Genomic DNA, 25,127 nt, shown 5'->3' on the forward strand with positions numbered 1-25,127 from the left:
TCAGGACCCTCCAGACCCTTCCCCAGCTCCCTCAGGACCCTCCAGACCCTTCCCCAGCTCCCCCAGGATCCTCCAGACCCTTCCCCAGCTCCCTCAGCTCCTGACAGGACTCTCCAGAGCAGTGCTCAGGAAAACAGGGATGTTTTCCAGAACCTGGAACCTTCCCTCTCTCTTCTTTCCCGCATTGGGCACTCCCCATCTGTTTGAGAAGCTCACAGGACAGAAGACAAAAATCCTCCTTTTAATTATGCTGCACATTTATTATCTCACCTCAGATTTTGTTAATCTCTCTCACAGATTTCGTTTACATAAGTGGAGTCTTTCAGCTTGAGCAGCTCCAACGCTTTCTCTTCTGATCCTGCAGATATCAGTCAGCTAAATGGAAAAGAGAAAAGCACAAGTGTCCTTAAATCTGGCATTCATTCTCTCCAGAGCTTTATGTGTTGTTTCCTCCTCCTCAGCTCCCCAACTGAAAGCTCAGAGGCAAACAGGGATCAGCACAGGCAGAGCAGAGCAATCCTACAGTGAGAGCAGGACCCCCATTCCTGGGCTTAAACATCCCAAAAAAACCAAAAGCACAGGGACAGCCCCATCCCACCACCCCTCAACCTGCAGGCAGGAAGAGCTGCACGAGCCTGCCCCTGGATATTTGCTGCTGCAATTCCCCCACACGATTTCCCAAAGGAAAAGGAGGATTTGCAGCAAATTGGAGTGTAATTAAGTGTCAGTGTTAAGCCCCCGTGCAGGCAGCGAGGTGTTCCAAGCTGGCTGCACGTGCTGAGCTGCCTCGAAGGTACAGCTGCTGTTACAAGCTCTGCTGGAAATTGTTCCCTGGAGACTGAGGACTTTTTGGGAGGAGGAGGAGGAGGAGGAGGAGGAGGAGCAGGGAAGTGGCAAACAGAGCTGCTGGAAAAGGTTATATCAGCTCTGGGGCACAGGCATCACCTTACGAGGGAATAACCTTCCCAGAAGGGTGCATACGGGAGTGGTTGGGATCTGAGGGCTCCACAAAGTGAGCAAACATGACACAAAAACCCTTCTGGGGAATATAAATATCTCCGTGCTGATGAGCTGGTGAGAAGAAGGAAAGGCAGAATTCCCAAGGCAGAAATCAACCCTCTGACAGTACCGTCTGGGGTGTCCTGTAACAGCTCTGCCAGCAGTTTCTCCAGGACATCTTGGTATTTTTCCAGCTGCCTTGGGGTGAGCCAAGCTCTGACAGGAAGGGCCTGCTGTGGAGGAAGCAAGAGAAATCAGAACAAAAAGCTGAGGGGAGCAGAGGGAGGGAAGTTGGGGTGGTTTGACCCCACTTGGATCGAGCTCGTGGAGGGTTTAGGGTGGATTTGGAGGGAAGAGGATGATGCTCATATAGGGAAAAGCAACATTTTGAAGGCAACACACTCTTGAGTTGTTCAGAGTGCTGTTGCATAACCCGTGGGCTGGCTCAGAAATCCAGATAAAGGCACCTCCTGGCAGCAGGGACTGCAAAGAAAATAATTTCTGAACCTTCTAATCCTCCACTGTGTGGCACATCGACCCTTCCAGCCTGAGCCTGCAGAGCTCCTGCCCCAGCAACATCTGAGGATGAGTTGGTCCTGCTGCAGCCTGCTGGACTTGGAGCCAGCTGTGCCCGAAGCAAAGAGCTCTGATTTGGTGCTGCTCAGCTGTGGGGATGTGCTGGGTGTTTCACACTTTGAACTGGGACTTTTTGCTGTTTAAATCCTGTTACTGAATGTTGGTGCATCACAAGTGCAGGAGGAGCTGCACATTAAGCTGTGCCTCGGCCAAATTCCAGCCTGGCTGGTCCTGCTGCGTGTCCCACTGGGTCTGTCCCTGTTTGGGGGGACCTGCACCCTCCTTTTGCTGGCAGAGAATGGCTGAGCTCCCTGCAGGAGTGGCTGCCCACGCAGGGGAAAAAAATCCCTGTGCTCAAGTGGAAAAGCACAATTTTCAGACTTGGCTCGCCAGGTAAGTCTGCCTTTGAGGGCTTAGCCTGGCACTTCAATCCCTAAAATTGCTCATTTTCTGCTCTGTATGCAGACTTGGGGCCCAAGATTTTAAATAAGGCCTCGCCAGTGCAGAGAGCTGTGGGGTCAGAGGTGACAGAGAGCAGGAGCAGAACTGGGAGTTCCTGCCTTGTACCTGGCTGGGCTTCACTGCCTGGCAAAGAGAGCTCGAGCTGTTCCCATCTTCCCAGGGAGAAGCAGGTGGGTCTCAGGGGTCACCTGGCTGCTGAAGGACCACGATAATTTGTGGAGTGGAGCTAAAAGTTGTCTCTGATGTAAGCAGGCAGGCTGGCAGAGGACATCTCTTGGATTCCTTGTCCCCTGCACGTCCTCGTGGGCTTCTCAGAGTCAAATGGCTCCACATACCTGGAGGGTCTTGGCTGTGTTGACATCCACACCGGATTGCTCAGAGAAACCTTCCTCCTCCAGCTGCTGCAGCGAGCTCAGGGACTTCTTCTGCCCTGCCTTGTTCCTCTCCTTCTCCTGCAGCTTCGGGGCAGAGAGCAGAGAGGGCAGTTGGTGATGCTGGGATCAGCACAAACCCACGGCGCTGTCCCGGCAGCCGGGAACCCGCAGTGCTGGGCACAGAACCAGCTGGAATCCTCCTGGGAAGGGCCCATCAGCCTGAGTGGCCTTTGGGGACAGGGGACAAGGTCGGGTTACGGGGTAGGGTGTAAAGGTCTGCAGTAAACAGGACCCGTGTGTGGTGGGGAAATCCTGTCAGCAGGACGTGGGAGCTGACAGCACTGGGACCTGACCCAGCTGTCCCAGAAAACTTGGCCTGGCTCTGGTTTGGATCACTGTGGGGAAACTGAAGCGAGCCCTGCACGTGCAGAGCCCTGCACACAGCCCCGGGCACAGGTCACGTTTTCCCAGCCTTTCTGCAGGTCTGTAATGTCAGCCTGCTCCCACTTATGGGGCTAAAGTTGCCTTCAGGACCCTCTGGAAAAAGCCAGAGGTGCTTTGGAACATGACAGACACAGCAGGAGACATCAAACGTGGCACAAGCCGTGCTCAGTGTCCAGCGTGTGAGCACGGGAGGAGCAGGGACAGCCTTTGGAGGACAAATTTCCCCTTTGTTCATCCAGAAAACCCCCAATCCCTGGCGGACACGGAGCTACAAGGCCTGGGGGGTACAAACACAGCCCATGTGGGTCTCCATCCTCCTCAGGATGCCCGTGCTCCCCACAAAAAGCAATTGTTATCCAGGGATAGGTGTTGGAAATGGGATTTCTCCCGGTATCCAGGGGCTCGGCAGTGCGGGGGAAGCTCACTGGGGCTGTGTTTCAGATGCTGCCGTCTCCGAGCCTGCCTGACACCTTTCAACGGTATTTGTTTCACTTCAAAAGGAAAAACGTTCTCTCGGTACATCCCAGAGGTGACAACCAGCCGGGGGATGCTTAATTATTTGTTACAACAAAAGAGCCATCACTGAGCTGATGGGAGGCTGCAGCTGCTCTGGAAGAATTCCAGCACCGAGGAGAGGGAAAGGACCCGCAGGGGCTGCAGGTGACACCCCCACAGGTGTGGCAGACCTTTGGTAGAGGGGCCCAGGCCCTTCCTTTCCATCTCATGCCTTAAAAATTCCCTCTGCTTCCCCCCAAAGCCATGGATTTTGGGAGAAGGATATCACAGTGCCTCCTGCTGATGTTTGGGGGGTGAGGGTGGGAGAAACCTTTCCTGGTTTATTCATTCCAGAGGGGTTACCTGCATTTTCTGGAAGTCGCTCTGGGTGAAAAAGGGCATGAAGCCTTGGGTCTGCTCAGCCAGCACGGACAGCAGGGACACCAGCAGCAAACTGGCCACCACCTTCCTCGAAATCATCCTGAGAGCCTGGACAACACAGGAAAGGGGACACCAGGGGCAAGAGAGGGGTGTTTGACAAGAAACGCCTTTGGCTCTGCACCAGCTGCAGCCCAGCTCAGCCCCAGCCCTCAGAGGAATATTTACTCTTCCAGTTGCTCCTGAGCTGAGAATAGAAGTGCCTTGACTGACAATTCTCTTCTCAAAGCTGTTGGTGTAAACAGATTTGGTTTTGAGCAACACCTCCAGAGATTTCAAGCCCAGCCCTTCAGGATTGCTCAAGCCTCCCTGAGTTCTTGAGCCTCAGCCCTGCAGCTGTGTTGGTTTAAGACCTGAACACATCCAGAGCAAACCCGTCAATCCCAGTGCCAGCGTGGCAGACAGATGCTGCAAAGAGAGAAACCTTCACACAGCTGTTTTGTTGATTTTTGTTTTGGTTTTCCTCACCACTGGAAACCTTCCTGGATGGACTGGATCTTTTAAGAAGCTTCATTGAGTCCGAGGGAGATGGGAAAGGCATTTTCCAGCCTGGCTCTGTCTGAGCCTGGATAAAGGGCTTTAAAAACCACCTCTGAAGTGATCTAACTGTGACTTCACATCAGGAAAGGACTTATGTAAACATTGAATGTTCTCTTTAAATATTAAAATATTCTCTCTGGACAGACTTAATGAAGTCAGGTCCTACAGCTTAACTTCTGCACCTGATTGGAGCCTGATCCTTAATTAGTTTCAGCAACCTCTTGGTTTGGACTTTGTGGAGAAGACATTGTTAGGTCAGATTTGACTGCTGAATTAGATTTCCCAGATATATCAGCTGGTATTGAATGGAGGGCCAGTGAAAGGGAATAAATATTCCCTTTCCACAGCACCTGTCAGTCACATCCTCTCCTCTCCCTTCCCTGGGCACTGCCCAGGGCAGCACTGGTGCCATCTCCCCCTGGCCACCCAGGCCACCAGAGCCACCTCCTGCCCTGGGACATCCCGGGGTGTCCCAGCCCTGTTTCCTGCAGGGATCCAGGCAGGAATTCTCAGCCTCTCTCCTTGCAGTGCAACCTCAGCAGCATCAATCTTTGGTGCTTTTTCATTTGTTCTATCGCTGCAGTAAATATATAAATAAATAAAATACTGCTGAATACAAAGAAAATAAACCCAGTCACCTCCTTCATCTCTTCTTGGCTAATCCCTTTGGGAATTGATTCTCTCCCTCTTTTCCCAGAAGAACACCCACACAAACTTCTCCACTCAGAAATGTCCCTGCTGAAAGCCCTCCCCTGCTTGGCAGGCAGGACCTGTGTTCCAGCCTTGAGACCTCCAGCTCAGCACCTGTCCAGGCAGAGAGGACTTGGATTTGCTTCCCAGCTCCAGAGGGAAAGAAGAAACCAGGAGAGGTCTGAATTCAGCATCAGCACTGCGGGCACATGGGGCTGGGACAGCAGTGCCAGCTCTGCTCAACCCCCAAAACCCAGTCAAGTGCCAGGGTGGGGGCAGGAGGGGTGGGCAGCTGGCACTGTGACAGGACAGGACAGTCACCTACCGAGCTGCCTCCCAAAAATCCGAGCATTCCTGTCACTGAGACCTGTCTGAGAGTCGTTTTCTGCCTGCTCAGAGCAGCTCCCCGAGCACAGAGGGCACCGGGGCTCCCCACAGCTCTGCTGGTGTCTGCTGGGTGCCCACAGGAGGCAGGAGCTGCTGGAATCGGTGCTCCTGAGATGAGAATGAGGGAAAAGCACCTTCCCCCTTGTTTCAGCATTGATTTTGTCAATCAAATCCTTCTCCTCCTCTGAGCTGGCTCTGCTGTGGCTGAGAGATGCCAAGACCTACCTGGGAGTGCAGCCACGGGGCTCTGGAGATCGGAGCTCCTCTCCCTCCTGTCACACCTGGGTGCTCCTGCTGGTTCCTCTCCCTTTATAAACCCATCCAGGCACTGCAGCCACTCACCCATGGCCTTGTCCAGCTGCCTGGCCTGCATGGAAACGCCTTTCCCAGGCAGGGAATGTTGTTATCTGCACTGGAGCTTTCCGAGTTTCTCGTTTCCAGGCAGATCCCCTTTGCTCCCTCCCCAGGTTCTTCGGCTGTTCCCGGTGGTCCCACGGCTGAGGCAGATCTGCTGCTGCCTCAGTTTCCCCCTCTCTAAGACAGAGAATTCCCCTCCCTTCCCTAAAATAGAGAAATTCCTCTCTTCACTTGTGTTTTTACATCCTGAGCCTGCAGGACAAGGTTTTTATGATGTGAATGTCCCAGCACTAAAATGACACCTGCGTCAATTATATTTCTACTGTAATTGCAGATCACGAGAACATCAAAATTGCCACTCTGAGTCTTCAAGTGGCCTCTTCTCCCATCCTCAGTGAGCCTGGCACACTGATCCCCCTTGGGAACACAAACCCTGCACTGTCATCCCTCTCCAGACAAACGAGGTGCTGAGAGAGGGAGGGAATTGTGCAAGAACTCATCCGTGCTCTCCCAGGACCATCAGCCAGGAGCTGATGCCAGAGGGTTTGGGATCAGGCCAGGCACATCCCGGTGCTGCTCCTGAGGGAGTCTGGGATCAGCCAAGCGAGGGGCAGGAGGGAAAAATGAGTTGGGAAACCATGAAATCCTCTTGCCTCCAACGGGATCCATGGTCTGGGAGAGCAGGGAGCAGCAGCATTCCTGCCTGGCTGGGGAGGGATATCGGGAACAGCGATTGCCCAGCCCAGGAATGCCATTTGTCACCTGGGAATGCCATTTGTCACCTGGGAATGCCATTTGTCACCCGGTCCCATCGCAGCCAGTCAATAGGACATGGCCACACCAGGTGTCACCAGGGACCTGCTGCTGTCACTGCTGTCAATAAGGCTCCATTTGGGACAGGGCACTGCTGAAAAACCTCGTGGCCAGCACTCAGGTGCTTCCCGGATCCCTGGGCATTCGCTCCAGCTTATCACCCCCTGGGCAGTGGAAAGATCCCAGAGACTCCAGCACAGCTTTGCTCCCTGGAAACCTCCCTGGGAATGTGGCTGGGGGTGATGGAAAGGCTGTCACCCACACAATGTGGGGTTTCCCCTCCCTTCCCTAAACAATTTGCACAAACCCCACCCGATCCCCATTTTAATTCACTTTTCCAGCCCTGTTCTTCACATGGTTATGATGGATGCAGCTGACGAGTCAGCAGATGGTGCTGGGAAGTGACAAATTAGTTACCAGGAAAGGTCACTTCTCCAAAGCACCAAACTTTCCCGTGTCTTGTCCCGCTGTCCCTCCAAGACGCGTCCGGCTGGCAGCTTTCCATCCACCTGGGATGGAGCCTTCTGCCTCGGGAAGGACAACCTTCCAAATCAAACAGAGGGATGAAAATTAATCATATCTGTATTAGCTGCGTGCAGCCTGCCAGCTTCACCTCTTAATTATGCAAGAGTGCTCCGACAGGAGGAAATGGTGGAGCTGGAAATAAAGGAGCTGACTCCAGGTCTGGAAGCGCCAGGGCAGGTGGGAGCAACAGGCTCCTCCTGGCTCTGGCTTGGCCCAGTCCATAAACGCAGCTTTTGGCACATCCTGGCTGCAAAACAAGGATGAACAAAAATTAAAAACCCCTGCTGGAGGTCTCCCTGCCAGCCCTCTAATTCCAAAATTCCATTCTGCTGCACCCCTGGCATAATTTGCAATTTGCAGCCCCTGAAACTCCCCTTTGGGCTCCGGTGCCAAATGGCAGCAGAGGTTAGAGGCTCAACAAAAACACGATGTGCAGGATGGGCTTGGTGCAGCCCTGCTTGTTCCAAAAGTTAAACGTTTGGCGTGGCTGGGAGTCGTTTTCCCAGGAAAATGGCAGTGGAAGCGCAGTCCTCTGGGCCTGGGAGCAGTTGCAGTGTCAGAGAACAAGGGGCAGAACGAGCCAGCAGCACAGAGCATTTCTCTCCATCTCTCCAATCCCTTCTCTAATAAAATAAATGCCTGCGATTATAAAAACTTTCTCTTCTCTCAAATAAGGAAAGAAATAAACAGGAGGAAAATGTTTCCTTGCCTCGTTTCTCTACATTTTTGGTCATTCCTCTGCCACCCTCTCCCCGATCTGGAAGAAGTGAAGAGAGAAAGGAGAGGAGGTGAGAAAACACGATGGGATGCAGCTCAGCTGTTCCCATTTTGGTTTTCAAATCCGAGCCACCCAGTTTTCACTTGAGGGATCAGGAATATTTTTAGGAACGGTACAAAATGCAGCCTCACACCCAGGGAAGGGCTGTGACTGGTTTGTCCCACGGGGCTGGGGGATGTCCCTGGGCACCCCACTGTCCTTTTGGGGTGCTGTGACCCCGGGCTGGCGATGGCAGAGCCCAGCCAAGGCCTGGGCTGAGCTCAGAGGCAGGGAAATCACTCAGATTTCAACCAAAGAGATCCCTGCCCTGCTCACAGGGGATATTTATTCACTTTGATGAGGAGGAATTCAGCTTTTCCACACTCCAGGCACCCTCTGACCTTTCATTGCCTCATTCCCTCCTTCCCCTGCCCTGTTCCCATATCAAACACCGGTGGATCAGGTTGAGCCCTGCAAGACAGCAACACCAAGGCACCAGAAAAAGCCCCAGATGGGTTTTTTTTTTGGAGGGCTGCTCAGACCATCCCATCAGCAGGAGGAGGATGAACGATATTCCTGCTCCCCCATGGGATGCAAAGTCCAGCCCTGGGCAGGGGAAGGGAAGGGAAGGGAAGGGAAGGGAAGGGAAGGGAAGGGAAGGGAAGGGAAGGGAAGGGAAGGGAAGGGAAGGGAAGGGAAGGGAAGGGAAGGGAAGGGAAGGGAAGGGAAGGGAAGGGAAGGGAAGGGAAGGGAAGGGAAGGGAAGGGAAGGGAAGGGAAGGGAAGGGAAGGGAAGGGAAGGGAAGGGAAGGGAAGGGAGAAGAAGAGCAGGGCAAACAAGCAGAAGGAAGAAGAAGAGGGAAAAAAAGAAGAGAGGGAAACTAGAGCAGGGAAGAAAAAATGGAGGTAATAAATAGAGGGAAAGAAAGAAGAGAGGGGTCAGAAGGGGTCCAGGCATCATTGTGCCAGCTGCCAGCAGATTTCCCAAGACTGGATGATGCCAGATTCCCAGGATTTATTGGTGCTCTCACTGGAATCTCCCCATTCATCCCAGCACCCCTCAGCAGTCAGTGGCCATTTATCTGCCACAGAGGAGAAGGGTTCTGGCTCTCAAGGCACCAATTCATCCTGGCAGGAACAAGGAGGTAAAGCTGGATGGCTTCGGGGTGAAAAAGAGACTCACATGTGGCAGGTCTGTGAGCTCCCGGGTGAGGGATCCCAGGAGAGACCCGGGAGAAGGAACAGCAGCACACCCATCCCAGCTGGGATGTGGGGAAAATGGGATGGAACACTGTGACAGCAGCAGAAAGATCTGCAGAGCCTTGGGGTCTGTGCAGCCAGGCCTGATCCCAGCACAGGGCTCACTTTTGATAAAATGCCCGTTTAATCCGTGGATATTTTGCTTCGGCGTGGAATAGCAACCTCAGCGAAAGCCTCTCAACCACAAAGGCTTTAGAGGGCTAAACAGTTAAGATTGGGAATTAAGGAGAATAAATATTAATGGAAGAGGTGATAAAATCCATCATTTTTGCAGACAATCCTGCCCGTGCTCCTCTGCACGGGGCTGTTGCGTTTACGGCTCTCTGGAGCAGGAGCTCCACATGCTCGGAGGGATCTGGGATGGAGCTGCAGCAGGAGCCACACAGAGCCTGGAGAGGGCCCACATCCCACAGGAGAGGGAAAAGAGAGCAGGGACTGCCCAAAAAAAGGGCAAATATGGGATTCAAAGTGCAGCAAACCCTGCACTGGTGTCAGTGGCTGTGGATAAAGAGCAGCACAGCCAGAGCCAGCGCTGTTACATAAAGGGATGGGGAGCAGCCCGGCCTGGGCTGGATGGAGGAAATGAATCCAATTACAGGATGAAGGGCACAGGGAGAAGATGGACATATTTGGTCTGGAGCAAATCCCTCAAAGGCTTTAAAGCAGGGATGGCAAGAGCAGGACGTGAATGAATCGCGGTGCAGGACACGCAGCCACCACCGAGAGGAGTTGGGGGCTTGGAATTGGGCAGGAGGCAGGAATGGGGCTCTGCACCTGGCTGAGGGAAAAACACTGCCTGGGTGTGTTCTTCTGGGACTGGGACACCAGTTTGGCTGTTCCTGGGGATGCTGGAGTGAGGAGCCAGCCCAGCCAGGCAGCAGGGAACAGCCCTGCTGGAAAGAGGAAACAAGCAGGCAACCCCTAAATTTCCTCGGTGCTGATTCCCATAAGATTATAACCCAGCTGCCCATGTCACAGCAGGTTCCAGACTTCCACTGAGAAAACCAAGGGCTTGTATTAGAAAGAGAAAAAAAAAAAAATTTGACCCAGTTATGACAAAACGGAGCAGCGTGTTCACGGCGTCGCTGTGGAAGCCCATGAGCAGCCACAAGGCCCTGGGGAGTCACAGGATTGCACTTCAAATGAGATTTACAAATTAAAAATAAAAGAGCTGGATTATTTCTGTGTGCCTGAACCCCCTTTCCTGGCTGCTCAGCCAGGCTCAGATGGACACAGAAGGGTTGGGGGGAGGGGGTGAAGTGCCTGTGTATCCCTTGGGAATTCGGGAAGAGCCTTTCCTTTGCCTCTCTGACCTGCCCCTGGTCAGGAGCTGCACGCAGATCCCTGACCCCAAACTCCCCCTGGTGTCTCCTGCCCAAACACCTCAGAGAGCCCAGAAACCAGAGCAAACCCCAGACTGACTCCAGAAACCAGAGCAAACCCAGACTGACTCCAGAAACCAGACCAAACCCAGACTGACTCCAGCGTGCAAGACAGGAAGGTCAGAGCGGCGTTTTCTCCGTCACCCCAGCAGAGCCTGACTGGCTCCAGGCACAGCCCCGGGAGCGGTGCCGGAGCCGCCGGGATGTGCCGGCTGTGCCGCCCGCTCCTCGCTGCGGGGCCGGGGGAATGTCTTGCACACCTGCCCACTCTGCCACAGCCCCGGGTTGTCACCGAGGGAGAAGTGTTGACAGCAGCACACGGAGCGGAGCGGGCTCGCAGCTGAGCCGGGATTGCTCAGCTCCTTGGCAGGGAAGTGACAGGGCCCTGTCTCTCCAAGGAAATCCTGCAGCACCTGGAGAGACATTACCTGGATCAGCAGTGGGAGGAAAAGGCTGGGAGCTGGCAGAGCGTGCAAATACCAGGAGAGGTTGGTGTGGAGGAGCTCTCCCCACATCCCCACATGTGAGGAGAGCCTGGAGCAGGATGGAGATGGAGAACCTGCATGGGAAACGGGAGCTGGGGTCCCTCTCGTTCAAATTTTGTGCGTGAGAGACAGAAGACAGCCTGCTGTGCACTCTTATTTTTTGGGACAGAAGCAAGGGCACCTCCCTGTGCATCCCCAGCCCCTGCCCTGGATGGGTGCCCAGGGCACGGCCACGGGGCCACAGAGCCACCAGCCATGGCCAGGTAATCCCTGCTGGGGGAGGGCCGGCCCAGAGAACCCAATTGTAAATACATCAGTGTCCTCCTTCTCCCTGCCACACGTTTAAATCTATTTGATCCACTCTAATGGATTGATCTACAAGTTTGTGCACACACATCCTGCTTTGGACGGGCGGCTGGCAGCGCCTCGCCCATCACGGCCTGTCAGCTCCACTCAGCCTCACCTCCAGCACAGAGCGAATCCAATTACAGGATAAAGGGTTTTCTTCCCCTCCATATGGTCTCTATAACGCTCTGGCTTTATCTTGCCTTAACCCCTTTCCTGGCGAGGGAGTTCACAAGCCCGGCCTAAGCGGCTCAGCACCGCGGCCCTGGGTGGCTGCTATGTGATACGGGAAACGGGGTCTTCCCAGGGCACCCAGAGGCACATTCCTGCCTCTTTTCCTGCCCGCTGGGGAGGAACGAGCCCCCACGGGAGGGAGATTCAGGGCAGCACTGGTTACAAAACCAGCCAGAAGCACAGGAGAGATGCAGGCAGCATTGTGCGCACAGCTGGGGTTCACAGGGCTGTGTGTCAGCCCAGCACCAGGAGCTCAGCACAGATGTTCTCTTCATGACTGATTTGTTGTGCGTTTGCCTTTCCCTCCACCTTGCTCTGCCAGGTGTTCCCTGGGCGCCCCTGGGCAAGCGGCTCCTGTGGCTCCTGTGCCCAGCAGGGCTGGGACTGGGCACCACAGAGGCCTTCAGGAGCCCTCCTCCCCCGTGTGAGCTCTGCCTGTCGCTGATCCCTGTGCACCAGGCGTGTCGGCTCCGTGCAAGCCAGTTATTTGATTATAATTATCATCCCTTGCTTTACACAGGACATGAAAGCCCAGAGCAGCTCAGGGCCCCGTCACGCCGCGCGTGAACAAACAATGAGCGAGAGACAATCCCAGCTCAAAGCTCTTGGCAAAGCAGGAAAACCTGCAAGGGGCAAGAAAAGCCTTTTCTTGAGGACATACACAGAGCAGCAAAGCTCTCCTCCCACATTAGGCAGGGCCTGGAATTTGCTGTTGTCGTAGAGTCAGCACGGAAAACAGCCGGGAGCTCTCCAGGAGAGAGAGAGCAGCTCATAAACTTTCCCTGCTAAGAGACACCAAATGAAAGCCATCTCCGTGACAGGGCTGCAGCAGGAGCTGGGGTTGCATTCAGGACACGTCCTGGAGGGACCAGCCACCCTCACCGGTGTCATTTCCCTGCTCTGGGTTTACTCGAGGCCTTGGCCATTGCTCCGGCTGCCCAGAGCTCTAAATCCACCGGCCTGGGGGCAGTGACCTGAGGGGACACGTCCGTGAGGACACCTGGGAGGGGACAGCCCTCTCACAGGGCACAGGTGCCTCAGGCTTACCTGCTCCGCTCCACAGGCAGCTCCCAAGAAAGGGGAAGGGGCTGGTCCAGGCCTTGTTGATGGTCAGTTGAAACCCTCTCAGTCCAGTTGTCCCTTTGAAAGGTGTCTGGGGAGCACCCAGAAGCCAAATCTCCTCCACCCTCAGCTGCCAGGGGGAGGGAGAGGATCTGCTGAACCAGAAAAGGTCCCTCTCCCAAAAGGTGCAGCTGAGTGTTCCCCCAGCACCCAGACTCGGTGTCCCTCTTCCCCCCACAGCTCCCTTTGCAACACTCTTGACTTTAGGAGAGGGCAGGACACCCCAAAGGGGAGCCAGGAAGGGATGGGAGGTCACAATTAACTTAATTAACCCATGGGATACCCATGTCCATCAAAACCTTGGAGAAGCACCGGAGCTTTGGGATGCTGCTGGTGCTGGCAGCAAGGCCTGAGTGTTTTTGAAGTGAAATATTGGAGCTGAAGACTTTCTTTCTCTTTTGAAGGTGGGCAACCACAGTGAAATATTGGAGCTGGAGAGAGTTGCTTTCTCCTGTGGGAGCTGGGAGGGGCAGACTGGAACTGAGATGGATGCACAGCTGGTTTCATGGATTGGAATTTCTGGGATCTCCTTTGGTATTCAACTCATTCGGCAACAATGAGCCAAATTTTTGTACACCTGGAGCCTGACCACGGCCAGGAGAGGCAGGAAATTCCTCCAGGGAAATCTCTGTGAGAGGCAAGGCCATGGGACTTCTCCACTCATCCCCTCAAGGAAGACCTGGACAAGGAATTTGATGCCTGGTGGTTCCACTCCGTGATGATTCCCAGAGGCACATCCATCCCGTGGGGATCCGTCCTGGGGCACCTGAGGCTGGCCTGACCCACTTCCCTGCCCCACGTCCTACTTCTGCTCCTCTGGATCTGCGTGGGTGGATCAGGGATTAGGACACCACCCACCCCAACACCCCCTCAGCCTTCCGCTCCCAGCCTCCAGCTCGGAGGCGCTCCAGGCATGCAGGAGACCTCATTCATGCCACGGGACAATGGTGACTTTTTCCATGGGCCGTGCCTTGGGCAGGGCAGCGAGGAGGACGAGGCCCAGCTTACCTCATTATCCGATCAGCTCCCTTAACGCCCCACATCCCCAGGATTAATGAAGAGCTTCCCTAAGGCGCCTTAGGCAGGTCCCCTGGAGAAGGAGCACCCATGACCCAGAAGGAAGAAATGGGGAAGAAGAACTTGGATGAGATGGATTGGCACTGGCCCTGCTGGGAAGGGTTTCCCAGGCTCATGTGTGCTGGGATGGGGATCCCACATTCCATGCTGAGAGCCTGGGAAAAGCTCCCTTCCATCCCTCTGGCCCTCCCAGGCTGGGCTGGTCTCTCCACACTCTCTGCAGGGAGTTCAGGTCATCTCTGGTGTCCTTTGCCCCGTGGCTCAACCAGGGGTGTGATCAGGGTCACACAGCCAAGAGCCCTGCCCCAAAACTCTACATTTACCAAAAAACTACCAACTGCAAAAAAAACCTTCCCACCTCTGGGATGGGAAGTGGCTTCCCCTCCTACCTTTGCCCAGCTCCAGGCCCTTGGCTGTGTCAGCAGAGCCTGGATTTGCTGTGGGGTGAGGACCCCAGCATCCCACACTGCACCAGACACCCGAAACAGCCACAAAGCTCAGCCCAGTCTTCCCCCAGTGACCTCCCCAAGGTCAGTGGGGCAGAGCTGGCCACTCCCCAGTCCCCAAGTGGTCTCACTGGGTCCTTCAGCCACCCAGGGACACCCCAAACCTGTGACACACCGCGGACCCCAGCACAGCCCCATTTCCACATCGGCCACTCCCAAACTCCCCACTGCTCCTCCCACCTTTGCCCCTCTTCCCAAGCGCTCCCCACCCCATCCCTTCCTGCCCCCAACACCTTAAACAACATTAAACACTTAATGGCAATTAATACGCTTTAATGCAGGTTTTGGGGCCAACTGGCTGCTTAGAGGGTGCTTAAACCATCAACCCCTCTCAATCCCGTTGCCCTTGTCACACAAAGTTAGCCGAGCCCCTCGTCAGCCTGCCCCCTCCCTCGAGGAGGCCGGAGGGTATAAAACCACCCCGGGGCGCGGCACCGCCAGCCCCCGGCGCAGCACAGGGCAGGGCACCACCTCCATCCCCTCAACTTTTGCTGCTCCTCGCAATTCGTTCATTTTTTAGATCGGAGGGGAATCCTCTGGCTGCGCATTTTCCGCGTTGGGAGGGGGTGGGGCTTCCCTTTTTTTATTAATCGGGGTGGGAAGGCAGTTCCTTGCAGAAAACCCCTCCGGCAGAGCAGCTCCCGTAGCCAGGGCAGGATGAACGGGACGGAGGGGGTCAATTTTTACGTGCCTATGTCCAACAAGACGGGGGTGGTGCGGAGCCCCTTCGAGTACCCGCAGTACTACCTGGCCGAGCCCTGGAAATACCGCCTCGTGTGCTGCTACATCTTCTTCCTCATCTCCACCGGCTTCCCCATCAACTTCCTCACCCTCCTGGTCACCTTCAAGCACAAGAAGCTCCGGCAGCCCCTCAACTACATCCTGGTCAACCTGGCCGTGGCCGACCTGTTCATGGCCTGCTTTGGCTTCACCGTCACCTTCTACACCGCCTGGAATGGCTACTTCGTGTTCGGCCCCATCGGCTGCGCCGTGGAGGGGTTCTTCGCCACGCTGGGAGGTAAGGGCTGGGAATGGGGGCTTGGAGATTCCTCCTGCGGGGCTTTGGGAGCCCGGCTCCAGCCCTTCGTGCCACTGTTGGGGCGTGCAGCGTCGTTCTCCCTCGTGTGGGGCTCGCCCTGCGCGTAAAACTGGGGAGGAGAACGGATTTCTGCGTGTTTGAGCTCGATAGCAAGAGGTCTTCGTGGCGTCGTGGTGGGGAAAGGAAGCCTGGGAAGGGATCCTGGATTGCAGGATCCAGCCTGGGGTCACCTGGCCCTGCTGGTCACTGGGGGTGTCACACCACGGTGGTTACCAGAGACCCACCAGGGATGACCACAGCGTGCTCCTGGATCAACACCAAGCAGCTCGGACCAAGCACAGGCTTGGACTTGGTCCCCTTTGAGGTCTCTTCCCAACCTTCACGATTCCATGATTATTCCTTTGCCCAAAGGCTTCCCTTTTAGGGGAAATGGAGAGTTTAGGAGGGGAAGAGAAATCCCTCAGAAGAGCTGCAGGCGTGGAGAGAGGAGAGGGCTCAGAGCTTATCCAGGGGCTAAAAGGAGGGGAGGAGGATCCAGGGTGGATCCCAGGCTCCACAGGGATGGCTCAGCACCAGATTTGGGCGCCCCTGGGATTTTCCTTGAGGCATTTCTCAGGGACACAAGTGCCGCCAACACTTTGCCCTGCGGAAAAACAGGGAGAATTCACTCAGCAGCCAGCCCTGCCCACACCACATCTCATGGTGGATCTGACAGCCAACAGTCCTTGTTGGAGAGACCCAGAGCCACCACAGGGACTTTGCTTTCCTTTCTCTAAACGGGGCCATTTCCCACAATGATGCCGGGCTGAAAATATGCATTTTAAAAATACGGATATTCTGCCAGAGGCACAGCTGAATGTCCTGATCCAAGCCGAGGAGCAAGGAAGGGCTTGGTTTTGGGGTCAGAAAATCTCAAAGTCTGCACTGTCCCTACTCAGTGAGCTTTGGGCACCGTTATTTTGCCTTTCCAATGGTTGTACCTCTCAGAGGAGGAGGAGGAGGCTCCTGTTCCCAGGGAACGAATTTGGCTGGGAAGCAGCGGCTGTTTGAGCAGCAGGTCCCCAGCGAATCCCAGCACAGGGTGTCGTTATCAGCAGCTTATCACAGCTGGGGGCATTAGCAGGCTTACAGCACCAACTAAACGCTCCCAAATCCCCTGAAGTTTAATTATCCCTCATAAATACATGTGCACGTTTGCCCTCCCACACAGTCCCCCCCTCTCCCCGCGCCTCCCCCGATCCAGCGCCAGCGGAAGGAAGGCTCATGAAATGCACATTTAAAGGAATCAACAGGTTTGGAGGCATCTGGCAGCATTGCCGGGAATTGTGCTTCCCCACGTCCAGGTGGGATTCATCCCCTCAATTCCTAATTTATTAAAACCCCCATGGTGATTCCTCCTCCGCCCCCAGCATCCCCTCAGCTCCCAGAGCTTCTGCACATTACGGGTGAAGGATTCCCAGATTTTTAGCAGGATGCTGCTTATCCCACGCTGATCCCCAGCTCCCCCTGCTCTCCTCTGGAAGCACCAGGGGAAGGTGGGGCTCTGAGCACTCTGTGGGCTCTCCCTCTCCTCCCCGCAGGCCAGGTCGCCCTGTGGTCCCTGGTTGTCCTGGCCATCGAGCGCTACATCGTCATCTGCAAGCCCATGGGCAACTTCCGCTTCTCGGCCAGCCACGCCATGGTGGGCATCGCCTTCACCTGGGTCATGGCCATTTCCTGCGCTGCCCCGCCGCTCTTCGGCTGGTCCAGGTGAGTCCCAGCAGCTCCTGGATCCCTCCATCCACAGAGGGAGAGCAGGTGGCTCCTCAGCCTCAGAGGAGGGAAATGAATGCCCCGTTCCCATGGCAGGGAGGCAGTGTCACAGCAGGCTGACACTGCGTGCTCCAGCGCACTCAAACCACGTGTGCCACCCTTCCAGCATCCTCCCATCCTCAGGGAATCCCATCCCTGTTTTCCCCCGAGGAGGGTCCTGGAGCAGATCCCAACCCTTCCTCCCTGCCAGGTACATCCCAGAGGGGATGCAGTGCTCCTGCGGGCCCGACTACTACACCCACAACCCCGACTTCCACAACGAGTCCTACGTGCTCTACATGTTCGTCATCCACTTCATCATCCCCGTCGTCATCATCTTCTTCTCCTACGGGCGCCTCGTGTGCAAAGTCCGGGAGGTAACGGCCGGAGGGGCCTGGCGGGGTCGGGGCAGGGGGCTCGGGCAGGACGGGGGGCGTGGGCTGGGGGTGGAAGGCTGCCCCTCACCATCCTCTCTGCCCACAGGCGGCTGCCCAGCAGCAGGAATCGGCCACGACCCAGAAGGCGGAGAAGGAGGTGACGCGGATGGTGATCCTCATGGTGCTGGGCTTCATGCTGGCCTGGACGCCCTACGCCGTGGTGGCGTTCTGGATCTTCACCAACAAGGGCGCCGACTTCACGGCCACGCTGATGGCCGTGCCTGCCTTCTTCTCCAAGAGCTCCTCCCTCTACAACCCCATCATCTACGTGCTCATGAACAAACAGGTGAGACGCCCCGGGGCTGGGCAGCGCATCCGGGGGCTCCACGGGCGCGTTGCTCCTTCCCAGCAGGGGTTGGATCTCAGTCCATCCAGGGACTCCTGTGCCATGTCCCTACTGGCCCCCCAGTGCCACCGTTCTCGTTTCTGTCCCCTCCCCAGTTCCGTAACTGCATGATCACCACGATCTGCTGCGGCAAGAACCCCTTTGGGGATGAGGACACCTCCTCCGCCGTGTCCCAGAGCAAGACCGAGGTCTCCTCCGTCTCCTCCAGCCAAGTATCACCCGCATAGAGCATGGACAGTTTGAACTGGGGTGACCTGCCAGCTCGGGGACCCAGACAGACGCCCCCCAGCCGCTCCCTCGTGCCCCGGTCCCCTCCCCTGCAGGAGAATTTAGCCGTGCCCGTCCTGCCGTAGCGTCCCCTGTGCAGACCCCACCCCAAAAATCCACAGGGACCCACACGTGGCACTCTGAGCTCTGCCGCTCCGAGCCCGGGGAGCCCAGGGCCCTGCCCCAGCTCCCAGGAGCACGTCACCTCTGGGGAATGTCCCTACCTGTCCCCATGGTGTTCAAACAGCAGCGGCCAGAGGGAACCCCAAACCTTTTCCTGCCTGAGTCCCGCTCCCCTCCAGCATCGCCCTTCCCTGGGCAGTGTCACAGGAGCATCCAGGCCTCGTTTGCAAAAATCTGAATATTCTGGCAAAGCCCCAGGAGCAGGACTCCAGGTCAGGGTGGCCCCTCCTGCCCCTCACCAGGGCCTGAGCCCAGGGCTCTCTGTGCTCCCACTGGGATTCCCACCAGGAATCGATTCCTGCAGTCTCTATAAATCAATATAACAAACGGAGCCACGAGCTGGCTCTGCTTCCAGCCCGACTCCCTCTAGCCCCAAGACAACACTGTAGATATATTTTTTTGTCTTGGAACCTGTAAATATTTGCTCACGTCCTTTGAAATCTCTATCCCTCTCAACCCTTCCCTTTCTCCTCCTCTTCCCGACTCCGAAGCAGAGAAATTCCCCTTCCACCTCTGCTCCGGCTGGACAGGCACGGCCAACCTTGGAGGGTGGGGCCGGGACCCGAGCGCTTTCCTGTACATATTTTATAAATAAATAATCTCATGCCAGCACAAGGACGTCTGCAGTCAAGGAGTAGGGATTTAAAAAGTAAGAAATAAACAGAAACAGCACAGAGAAAACCACAGATGCTCGGTCCTTGTCCTTTCTCTTGGGCTGTGGGGACGAGATGCTGGTGGCCAGCTGGGGGATGCTGCTGGTGGAGACACAAACCTGCAGCTGTCCCAAAAGCCATGGGAAGGGAGATCTGTGGGTGACACCATCCCCACAAAGTGACACCACCATTAGCTGGAGCACCAGAGGTGTTTAGAGGCAAAAAGAGACAGACAGGGCGCAGCCCTCGCTGCCCTGGTCTTTTCACTTTAATATTTAAGATTTCCCCAGGCAGCCCTAAATAAAGCTTCAGCTGAAAGCTTTTCACAGAGTTCAAGTTCCCCTTCCTGCGGGGCCATTCCAGGCGGCGTCATGATGGAATTGGCAGAGTCAGGGAAAAATTCTTCCCTGTGTCAGTGAATTCCGTACAGAGCGGCTGGAGAGCGATCCCGGTGCCATCGCTGCCAGAACCTCGCCCTCCTCCCCTCCCTGCTCAGCTCACACCTTCCCTCTCCACTGTTTTTCCTCCTTTTTTGGGTCCAAAGCCACCAAAACCAGCGGGAAGTCCCAGGCTCATCCCTAGGATGGGAAGGCAGGGATAGGAAACTCTTTTTGCCCCAAACCACCAGGCCCTGGGAGGGGAAGGATGCAGCCCCAGCTCTCTGGGGACCCTCCTGCCTCTGCACCCACCCAAATTCAGGGCTCCTCCAGGATTGCCCTGGAGCAGCTCCCACACCACTCCTGATACGATGAATAATTCAAGGCCACTCTGCCCATCCCAGGAATCCTTTTTCCTTCCCCACAAAGCCCCAAGCCCATTTTCTTTAGTTCCTCTAGAGGCACCGGGGCTGTTTTATAGCAACCAACTGAAGGTGTGGAGGAGCCCTCAGCATCCCTCATCTCCCTCCCAGACTCCAGAGTGAAAACAATTCCAGGAACAGAGCCCTGGACCCCCTGAACAGGCCTGGCCATGTACCCCCATGGTTGTGATTATTTTTAAATGCTGCAGCTGTAGTGCAGGGCTGCTGCCTTTTGCTGCTGTGCAGCAATGCTGGGAGAATCCAGAGAGAATCCAGAAGGAATCCACAAGGAATCCAGGAGGAATCCAGGAGGAATCCAGAAGGAATCCATCAGGAATCCAGAAGGAATCTACCAAGAATCCAGAAGGAATCTACCAGGAATCCACCAGGCCCTGGGTGAGGATAGGAGCAGTCTGTGATCCCTGACAGGGAGTTCTGGGGGTGGGCTGAGCCTTTGCAGACAAATTCCCAAGGGTGGGAGAGGCAGGGAGCAGAATCCAGCCCCTGGTGATTCCAGGAGTGATTCCAGCAGTGATTCCAGCAGGATTCCACCAGTGATTCCTCCTGGCTGTTCCCACCTGCACTGCCCATCCAGCTGCTCTCCAGATGTGCCACTGCCCACACCACCATGGAAAAGGAAAATTAACCCCAGCAGAAGAGTTTTACCTCCACGGTGCATCTCTCCCACGGCGAGGGACATTCCCAAGGTGGATCCTGCCCGGGGATGGAGTGGAGAGGGGATGGAGGTGTCCAAGGATTGGCACTCAGTGCTGTGTGTGGGTGGGGATCAGCCACAGGTTGGGCTCAGTGATCCTGGAGGGCTTTTCCAGCCTCGGGAATTCTGGGGTTCTCCTGCTCTCAGCCGTGCAGGCAGCCTGGGATCATCCATGGTGCAGAGGAGCTGCTTTGTCTGGGAGCTGTGGGTGGGAATAGAAAGATAAACCTGTCCTAAAAGGGTGACTCCTCTGCTCTGCCTTCAGCCCCTCTGCAGCAGCCACTGAGGATGATGATGGAACCCCTTCTCCTTGGCCAAATCCCAAAAAAACCCCCAAAATATCCAAGCTCAGAACTGATTTCTTCAAACCATGGGGGCATGGGAGGAGCAGCCACCAGACAACCAAAAACCCAAACCTCACCCAGCCCAACAGACCCAACCCTTCCATGGCAGAGAGCATCTCATTCAAAGGGTCCTCCTGAAAAATCACCCAGGAGTCCTTTCCCTCCACTTTTCCATAAATACATGGATATATCCAGGCACTGGATTTGCCACCAGCAGGGACCATCCTGGCATCACCCACTCAGAGCAGGCACCACCACCTGCTCCAGCGCCACTGGCCTGGCACTGCTGGCACCCAAATTCAGATGCAAACTGAGGAAAGCAGCCAGACTTATCCAGGGAAAGGAGACAGCTGGAATCTCGGGCCCAAAGGCCATTTCAGTGTCTGACTCCCATCTTTGTACAGCTGGGACTGCTCCTCCTCATCCCAGCACTGCCGTCAGCCGGTTTAGGAAAACTGCAGTAATTGGCTCAATTCATTTTAAATCAGTTCTCATTTGTGCAAGCAGCACTCGGGGAAAAGCAGCTTGGAGTTAATAACATCCTGATTTTTGGAGCATCCGCAGGGGTGAGGGGGGAAATATCAGTGGGGAGATGTTCTTGTGTCTGCCCCACAGCCCTGGGGACAGACAGAACCCCCCAAAAAGGGACAAACGGGCTCCTGGCCCAGAGATGCTCCCCACAATCCTCATCCTGCCCAGGGCTGATCTCTCCAGGCTGGAATGGCACTGCCTGGATTTCTCCCAGGACGTTTTTATCCCATCAGTGTAGAAGGAGCAGCTCCATGCCAGAGGGGCTGGCTCTGCCCATTTGTCTCTGCCAAAGGAAAAAAACATCTCCTTGTCCAGCCACTCCAGCAGCTCTGGGAACAAGAAGATTAAAACCCTCAAACACTCCCCCCTTCCCTCTGTGCCATCACACACAGGGCTGGGGAGGGCAAATCCCTGATATCAGGAGGAAAAACTCCTCCTTAAGGGGAAAAGCTGCTCCTTAAGGGGAAAAGCTGCTCCTTAAGGGGAAAAATGCTGGGATTACAGCTTGGGAGAAGCCAGGATTACCCCTGACAGTGGCAGGAGGATCTTGCACAGCCCCAGCAGCCCGGGGAGACCCAGGCAGCGTTTGCCTCCCACACAGGAGAGTTCTGGAGTCCCCACGTTTGTGTCACATCCCCAGCCCGAATCCATCACGGCTGCCTGTGTCACGTTAGCAGCGATAAAAGGATTCAAACAGCAATTCCTTACTTTTATGAACAAATGGCCCTGGCTGGATGATTCAGGCAGCATTCAATTCCCAGCCAGAAAGTGTCAGCAGAATCCCGGCCTCTCACATGTAGGTGGATAACTGCAAATGAAAGGAGGGAATTATCAGCACTTAATACTCGGTGGGTTTGCGCTCCCCAGGGCTCCTCTCCGGAGGTGCCAAACGCTCCAGTGCTCCAGCAGCTGGGAGGGCCCTGCCAAGGGGGCTGCAGGGACTGGGGTGAGGGCTTTGGGCACTGGGATCGACCTCATCCCTCTGTCAGGGCCCTGCTCCAGCCCAGCCCTGCTAGAACCCCTTGTCTCTTCCAGCCTGTCCTTTCCAGAATCCTTTTACCTTCAGTCCATCCCTCAAGAGCCTCTTTTCTCCTCCAGACTGTCCTTTCCACAGCCCCTTTTTCTCCTCCAATCCACCCTCTCCAGAATCCCTTTTATCCTCCAGACTTTCCCTTCCAGAGCCCTTTTCTCCTCCATCCCATCCCATCCCATCCCATCCCATCCCATCCCATCCCATCCCATCCCATCCCATCCCATCCCATCCCATCCCATCCCGAGCTCTTCTCTTCCAGCCTGTCCTTTCCAGAACCCCTTTTTTTCTTCCATCCCATCCTCTCCAGAACCCCCTTTCTCCTCCAGCCCATTCCCTTCCAGAATCCCTTTTCTCCTCCAGCATCCCATTCCCTCCAGAATCCCTTTTTTCCTCCAGCCCATCCCCTCCAAAAGAGCCTTTTTCTCCTCCCCACACCCCCTCTCCCATCTCCCCCTCCCCACCCTCCCATTCTCAGCTCCCTCCCAGCACCACGGGAGCCTCGGGGACCCCAAATCCTTGGTGCCACAATCCCCCCAGCCCCAGAGGGGTCCAGGGAGGCTTCCCCCTGCTCCTGGGGCTGCTCCAGCCTCCTCCAGGCTCTCCATTTCTCCTTCACCCAGCCTGCCCGTATTTTTCTTGTTCATCAGACTGACAAATGGGCAGAAAACAGACTCCTGGCGATTTCCTGCACAGGCTGCCCACTCCTCCTCTCCCCCCGGTGATGACTGAGAGCTGAAAAAGCAGGAATAGCATATAAATTTCCTCCCTGCTTTAATAAATACCTCTATTACCTTGTGCTTTCCCCCGGCTCACTGTGCAGCTCCTGCTGCCCGCCAGGCAGGCGTGATAAACCAAAATTCGCGTTTCTGTGGGGAATCAGCAGCAGGGCTCAGGCAGGCTGGCAGCAGCACGGGAGGGGGGAACCTCCCACCTCGGGGGGCTGGCTGCAGCCTCACATCATCCCACAGGGAGATTAATTAATTCCTTTAGTACCCAAAGGGTGGCTGGGGTTTGTCTGGCCCCTCTTGGGACACCCTGTCCTGATCCCAGGGGGAGGAGGGGTCCCCCCATTCCCAGGGGTTTGTCCCTGACACCCCCTGTTCCCTCTGGGGTGGGAATAAGGACAAACCCCGCTGAAATCTCACCCAGAGGGTGCAGGGGGAGCAGCAGGAGCGTTTGGTGGAGGAGGGAAAGCTGTCACAGCTGTAACAGCTGGATTTCACCTCTCTGGGCCTCCTTCCCACCCAAATCCTTTCCTGGGGCTCTCAGGACACCCAGGACAGGGTGTGTCACTGTCCCTCGGCCAGGAGACACCTGAGCAGGGCAGGACCAGCCCGAGCATCCCCGTGGGATGCAGAGACCTCGCTCCATCCCCACCCCATCCGGAGGACATCAGGCAAAAGCCACCGGGCCTTTTCCACCCCCAGCGCTGCCAGGAGCCCCTGGGGCACCACTGTCCCCTCTGTCCCCCCCAGATCCGGGCAGCGCCGCCGTCCCCATCCCCCGGGCACAGCGGCAGCCTCGGCTCCTCCTCCCCCGGAGCTGGATTGATGGCGGTGCTTTGCAAAACCGGGGAAAAGAAGAAAAAAACACCTTCAAAAGGAGCATTAGGAGGTGGCAGCCACCCAATTTCCCCTTTAGCCTGCGATTGCTGTGTCTCATCCGCTTCCTGGAGTCTATTTAACTTCTAAATTTAACAAGCTCCTAAACAAGGAGCGGCAGCAAGTGGCAGCGCCCGGCTCCCACCCCGCGAGTGGCATTTGGGGGCCCGGCCCGGGAATGGGAAATTTCTCCGACGTCTCTTTGATTTATGGCTCTCGTTAACTCTCCAGGAGGGCCCCGAGCTGCCCCGAACCTCCGAGGGATAAATAATTTACCAGGTGGTTAAATATCCTTTAAGGTCCAGAGAACATCGGCGGGAGCGGGGATTTCGGAGGGGGAGAGACACAAAACTGAAAATTGAGCACCAAAAGCGGGAGGGGACGGATGGCCCGGAGCAGGGAAGGGAAGGACCGGGACATCCCGGAAAGGGAAGGACCGGGACAGCCCGGGAAGGGAAGGACCAGGACATCCCGAGAAGGGAAGGACCGGGACGTCCCGGGAAGGGAAGGACCGGGACACCCCGGGAAGGGAAGGACCGGGACGTCCCGGGAAGGGAAGGACAGGACAGCCCGGGAAGGGAAGGGCCGGGACATCCCGGGAAGGGAAGGACAGGGACAGCTCGGGAAAGGAAGGACAGGACAGCCCGGGAAGGGCCGGGATATCCCGGGAAGGGAAGGGCCGGGATATCCCGGGAAGGGAAGGACAGGACAGCCCGGGAAGGACCGGGACAGCCCGGGAAGGGAAGGACCGGGACACCCCAGTGGGATCAGCACAGCCAAGGGATTTGGGGGGAATATCCCGTCCAGATGTGCCCTGCCAGCTGTGCCATGCGGATGTGCAGGGCTGCCCTGCCCCTCCAAAGGAAAGGACGAACCGGGGAGCAGGGAGGGAAGGGAGGAAGGTGCCAGGCCGGCCTCGCAGGGCTGTGTCAGAGGATGCTGCTGCCCCAAACTGGCACCGCCTGCTGCCCTCGGGCGCCGAGCTGGAGGGACACAAGGATCTGGCAGCGGAACCTTGATGAAATGTGGTGCCAAGGGGATGTTTCCCCCTCCTTTCCTCCTGCTCCCCAGGGACCGGGCAGCATTCCCAGCGAGGAATCCCTGGGCTGATGCTGGAGGGA

At 56.1% G+C, this 25,127-nt stretch overlaps 2 protein-coding genes and 1 long non-coding RNA gene across 4 annotated transcripts; 1 reads left to right on the forward strand and 2 right to left on the reverse strand.

Annotated features, from left to right (window-relative positions):
* Window positions 1–240: 240 nt before the first annotated feature.
* Window positions 241–5,758, reverse strand: LOC134561533 (promotilin-like). 2 transcript variants are annotated; one of them, XM_063418647.1, is made up of 5 exons: window positions 5,631–5,758; window positions 3,714–3,839; window positions 2,373–2,495; window positions 1,130–1,229; window positions 241–375 (listed from the first exon to the last, which is right to left on the reverse strand). In XM_063418647.1, the coding sequence occupies exons 2-5, from the start codon at window positions 3,828–3,830 to the stop codon at window positions 368–370; spliced, it is 348 nt and encodes a 115-aa protein (XP_063274717.1). In that variant the 5' UTR covers window positions 3,831–3,839; window positions 5,631–5,758; the 3' UTR covers window positions 241–367. The 2 variants fall into 2 exon arrangements, with proteins under 2 accessions (XP_063274717.1, XP_063274716.1); XM_063418646.1 differs by having other exon boundaries at window positions 1,130–1,232.
* Window positions 5,759–14,562: 8,804 nt separating this feature from the next.
* On the forward strand, window positions 14,563–18,160 carry LOC134561510 (green-sensitive opsin). Its single transcript, XM_063418606.1, has 5 exons — window positions 14,563–15,285; window positions 16,887–17,055; window positions 17,309–17,474; window positions 17,581–17,820; window positions 17,976–18,160. Exons 1-5 carry the CDS (start codon window positions 14,925–14,927, stop codon window positions 18,105–18,107), a joined length of 1,068 nt encoding a protein of 355 aa, XP_063274676.1. The 5' UTR covers window positions 14,563–14,924; the 3' UTR covers window positions 18,108–18,160.
* On the reverse strand, window positions 15,435–24,400 carry LOC134561541 (uncharacterized). Its single transcript, XR_010082943.1, has 4 exons — window positions 24,283–24,400; window positions 22,081–22,180; window positions 20,449–20,699; window positions 15,435–15,949 (listed from the first exon to the last, which is right to left on the reverse strand). It is a non-coding gene; the product is annotated as an uncharacterized LOC134561541 (long non-coding RNA).
* Between the last annotated feature and the right edge of the window lie 727 nt (window positions 24,401–25,127).

The sequence above is a fragment of the Prinia subflava genome, chromosome 23 (assembly GCF_021018805.1).
Source record: "Prinia subflava isolate CZ2003 ecotype Zambia chromosome 23, Cam_Psub_1.2, whole genome shotgun sequence".
NCBI lineage: Eukaryota > Metazoa > Chordata > Aves > Passeriformes > Cisticolidae > Prinia > Prinia subflava.

Coding starts and splice junctions, on each gene's coding strand:
- LOC134561533 (XM_063418646.1), bottom strand. CDS start 3,830: ATGATTTCGAGGAAGGTGGTGGCCAGTTTGCTGCTGGTGTCCCTGCTG. Junction 2,496..3,713: donor GCGACTTCCAGAAAATGCAG/GTAACCCCTCTG, acceptor TCTGCCCCGAAG/CTGCAGGAGAAGGAGAGGAA. Junction 1,233..2,372: donor ACACAGCCAAGACCCTCCAG/GTATGTGGAGCC, acceptor CTTCCTCCACAG/CAGGCCCTTCCTGTCAGAGC.
- LOC134561510 (XM_063418606.1), top strand. CDS start 14,925: ATGAACGGGACGGAGGGGGTCAATTTTTACGTGCCTATGTCCAACAAG. Junction 17,056..17,308: donor CCGCTCTTCGGCTGGTCCAG/GTGAGTCCCAGC, acceptor CCTCCCTGCCAG/GTACATCCCAGAGGGGATGC. Junction 17,821..17,975: donor ACGTGCTCATGAACAAACAG/GTGAGACGCCCC, acceptor TCCCCTCCCCAG/TTCCGTAACTGCATGATCAC.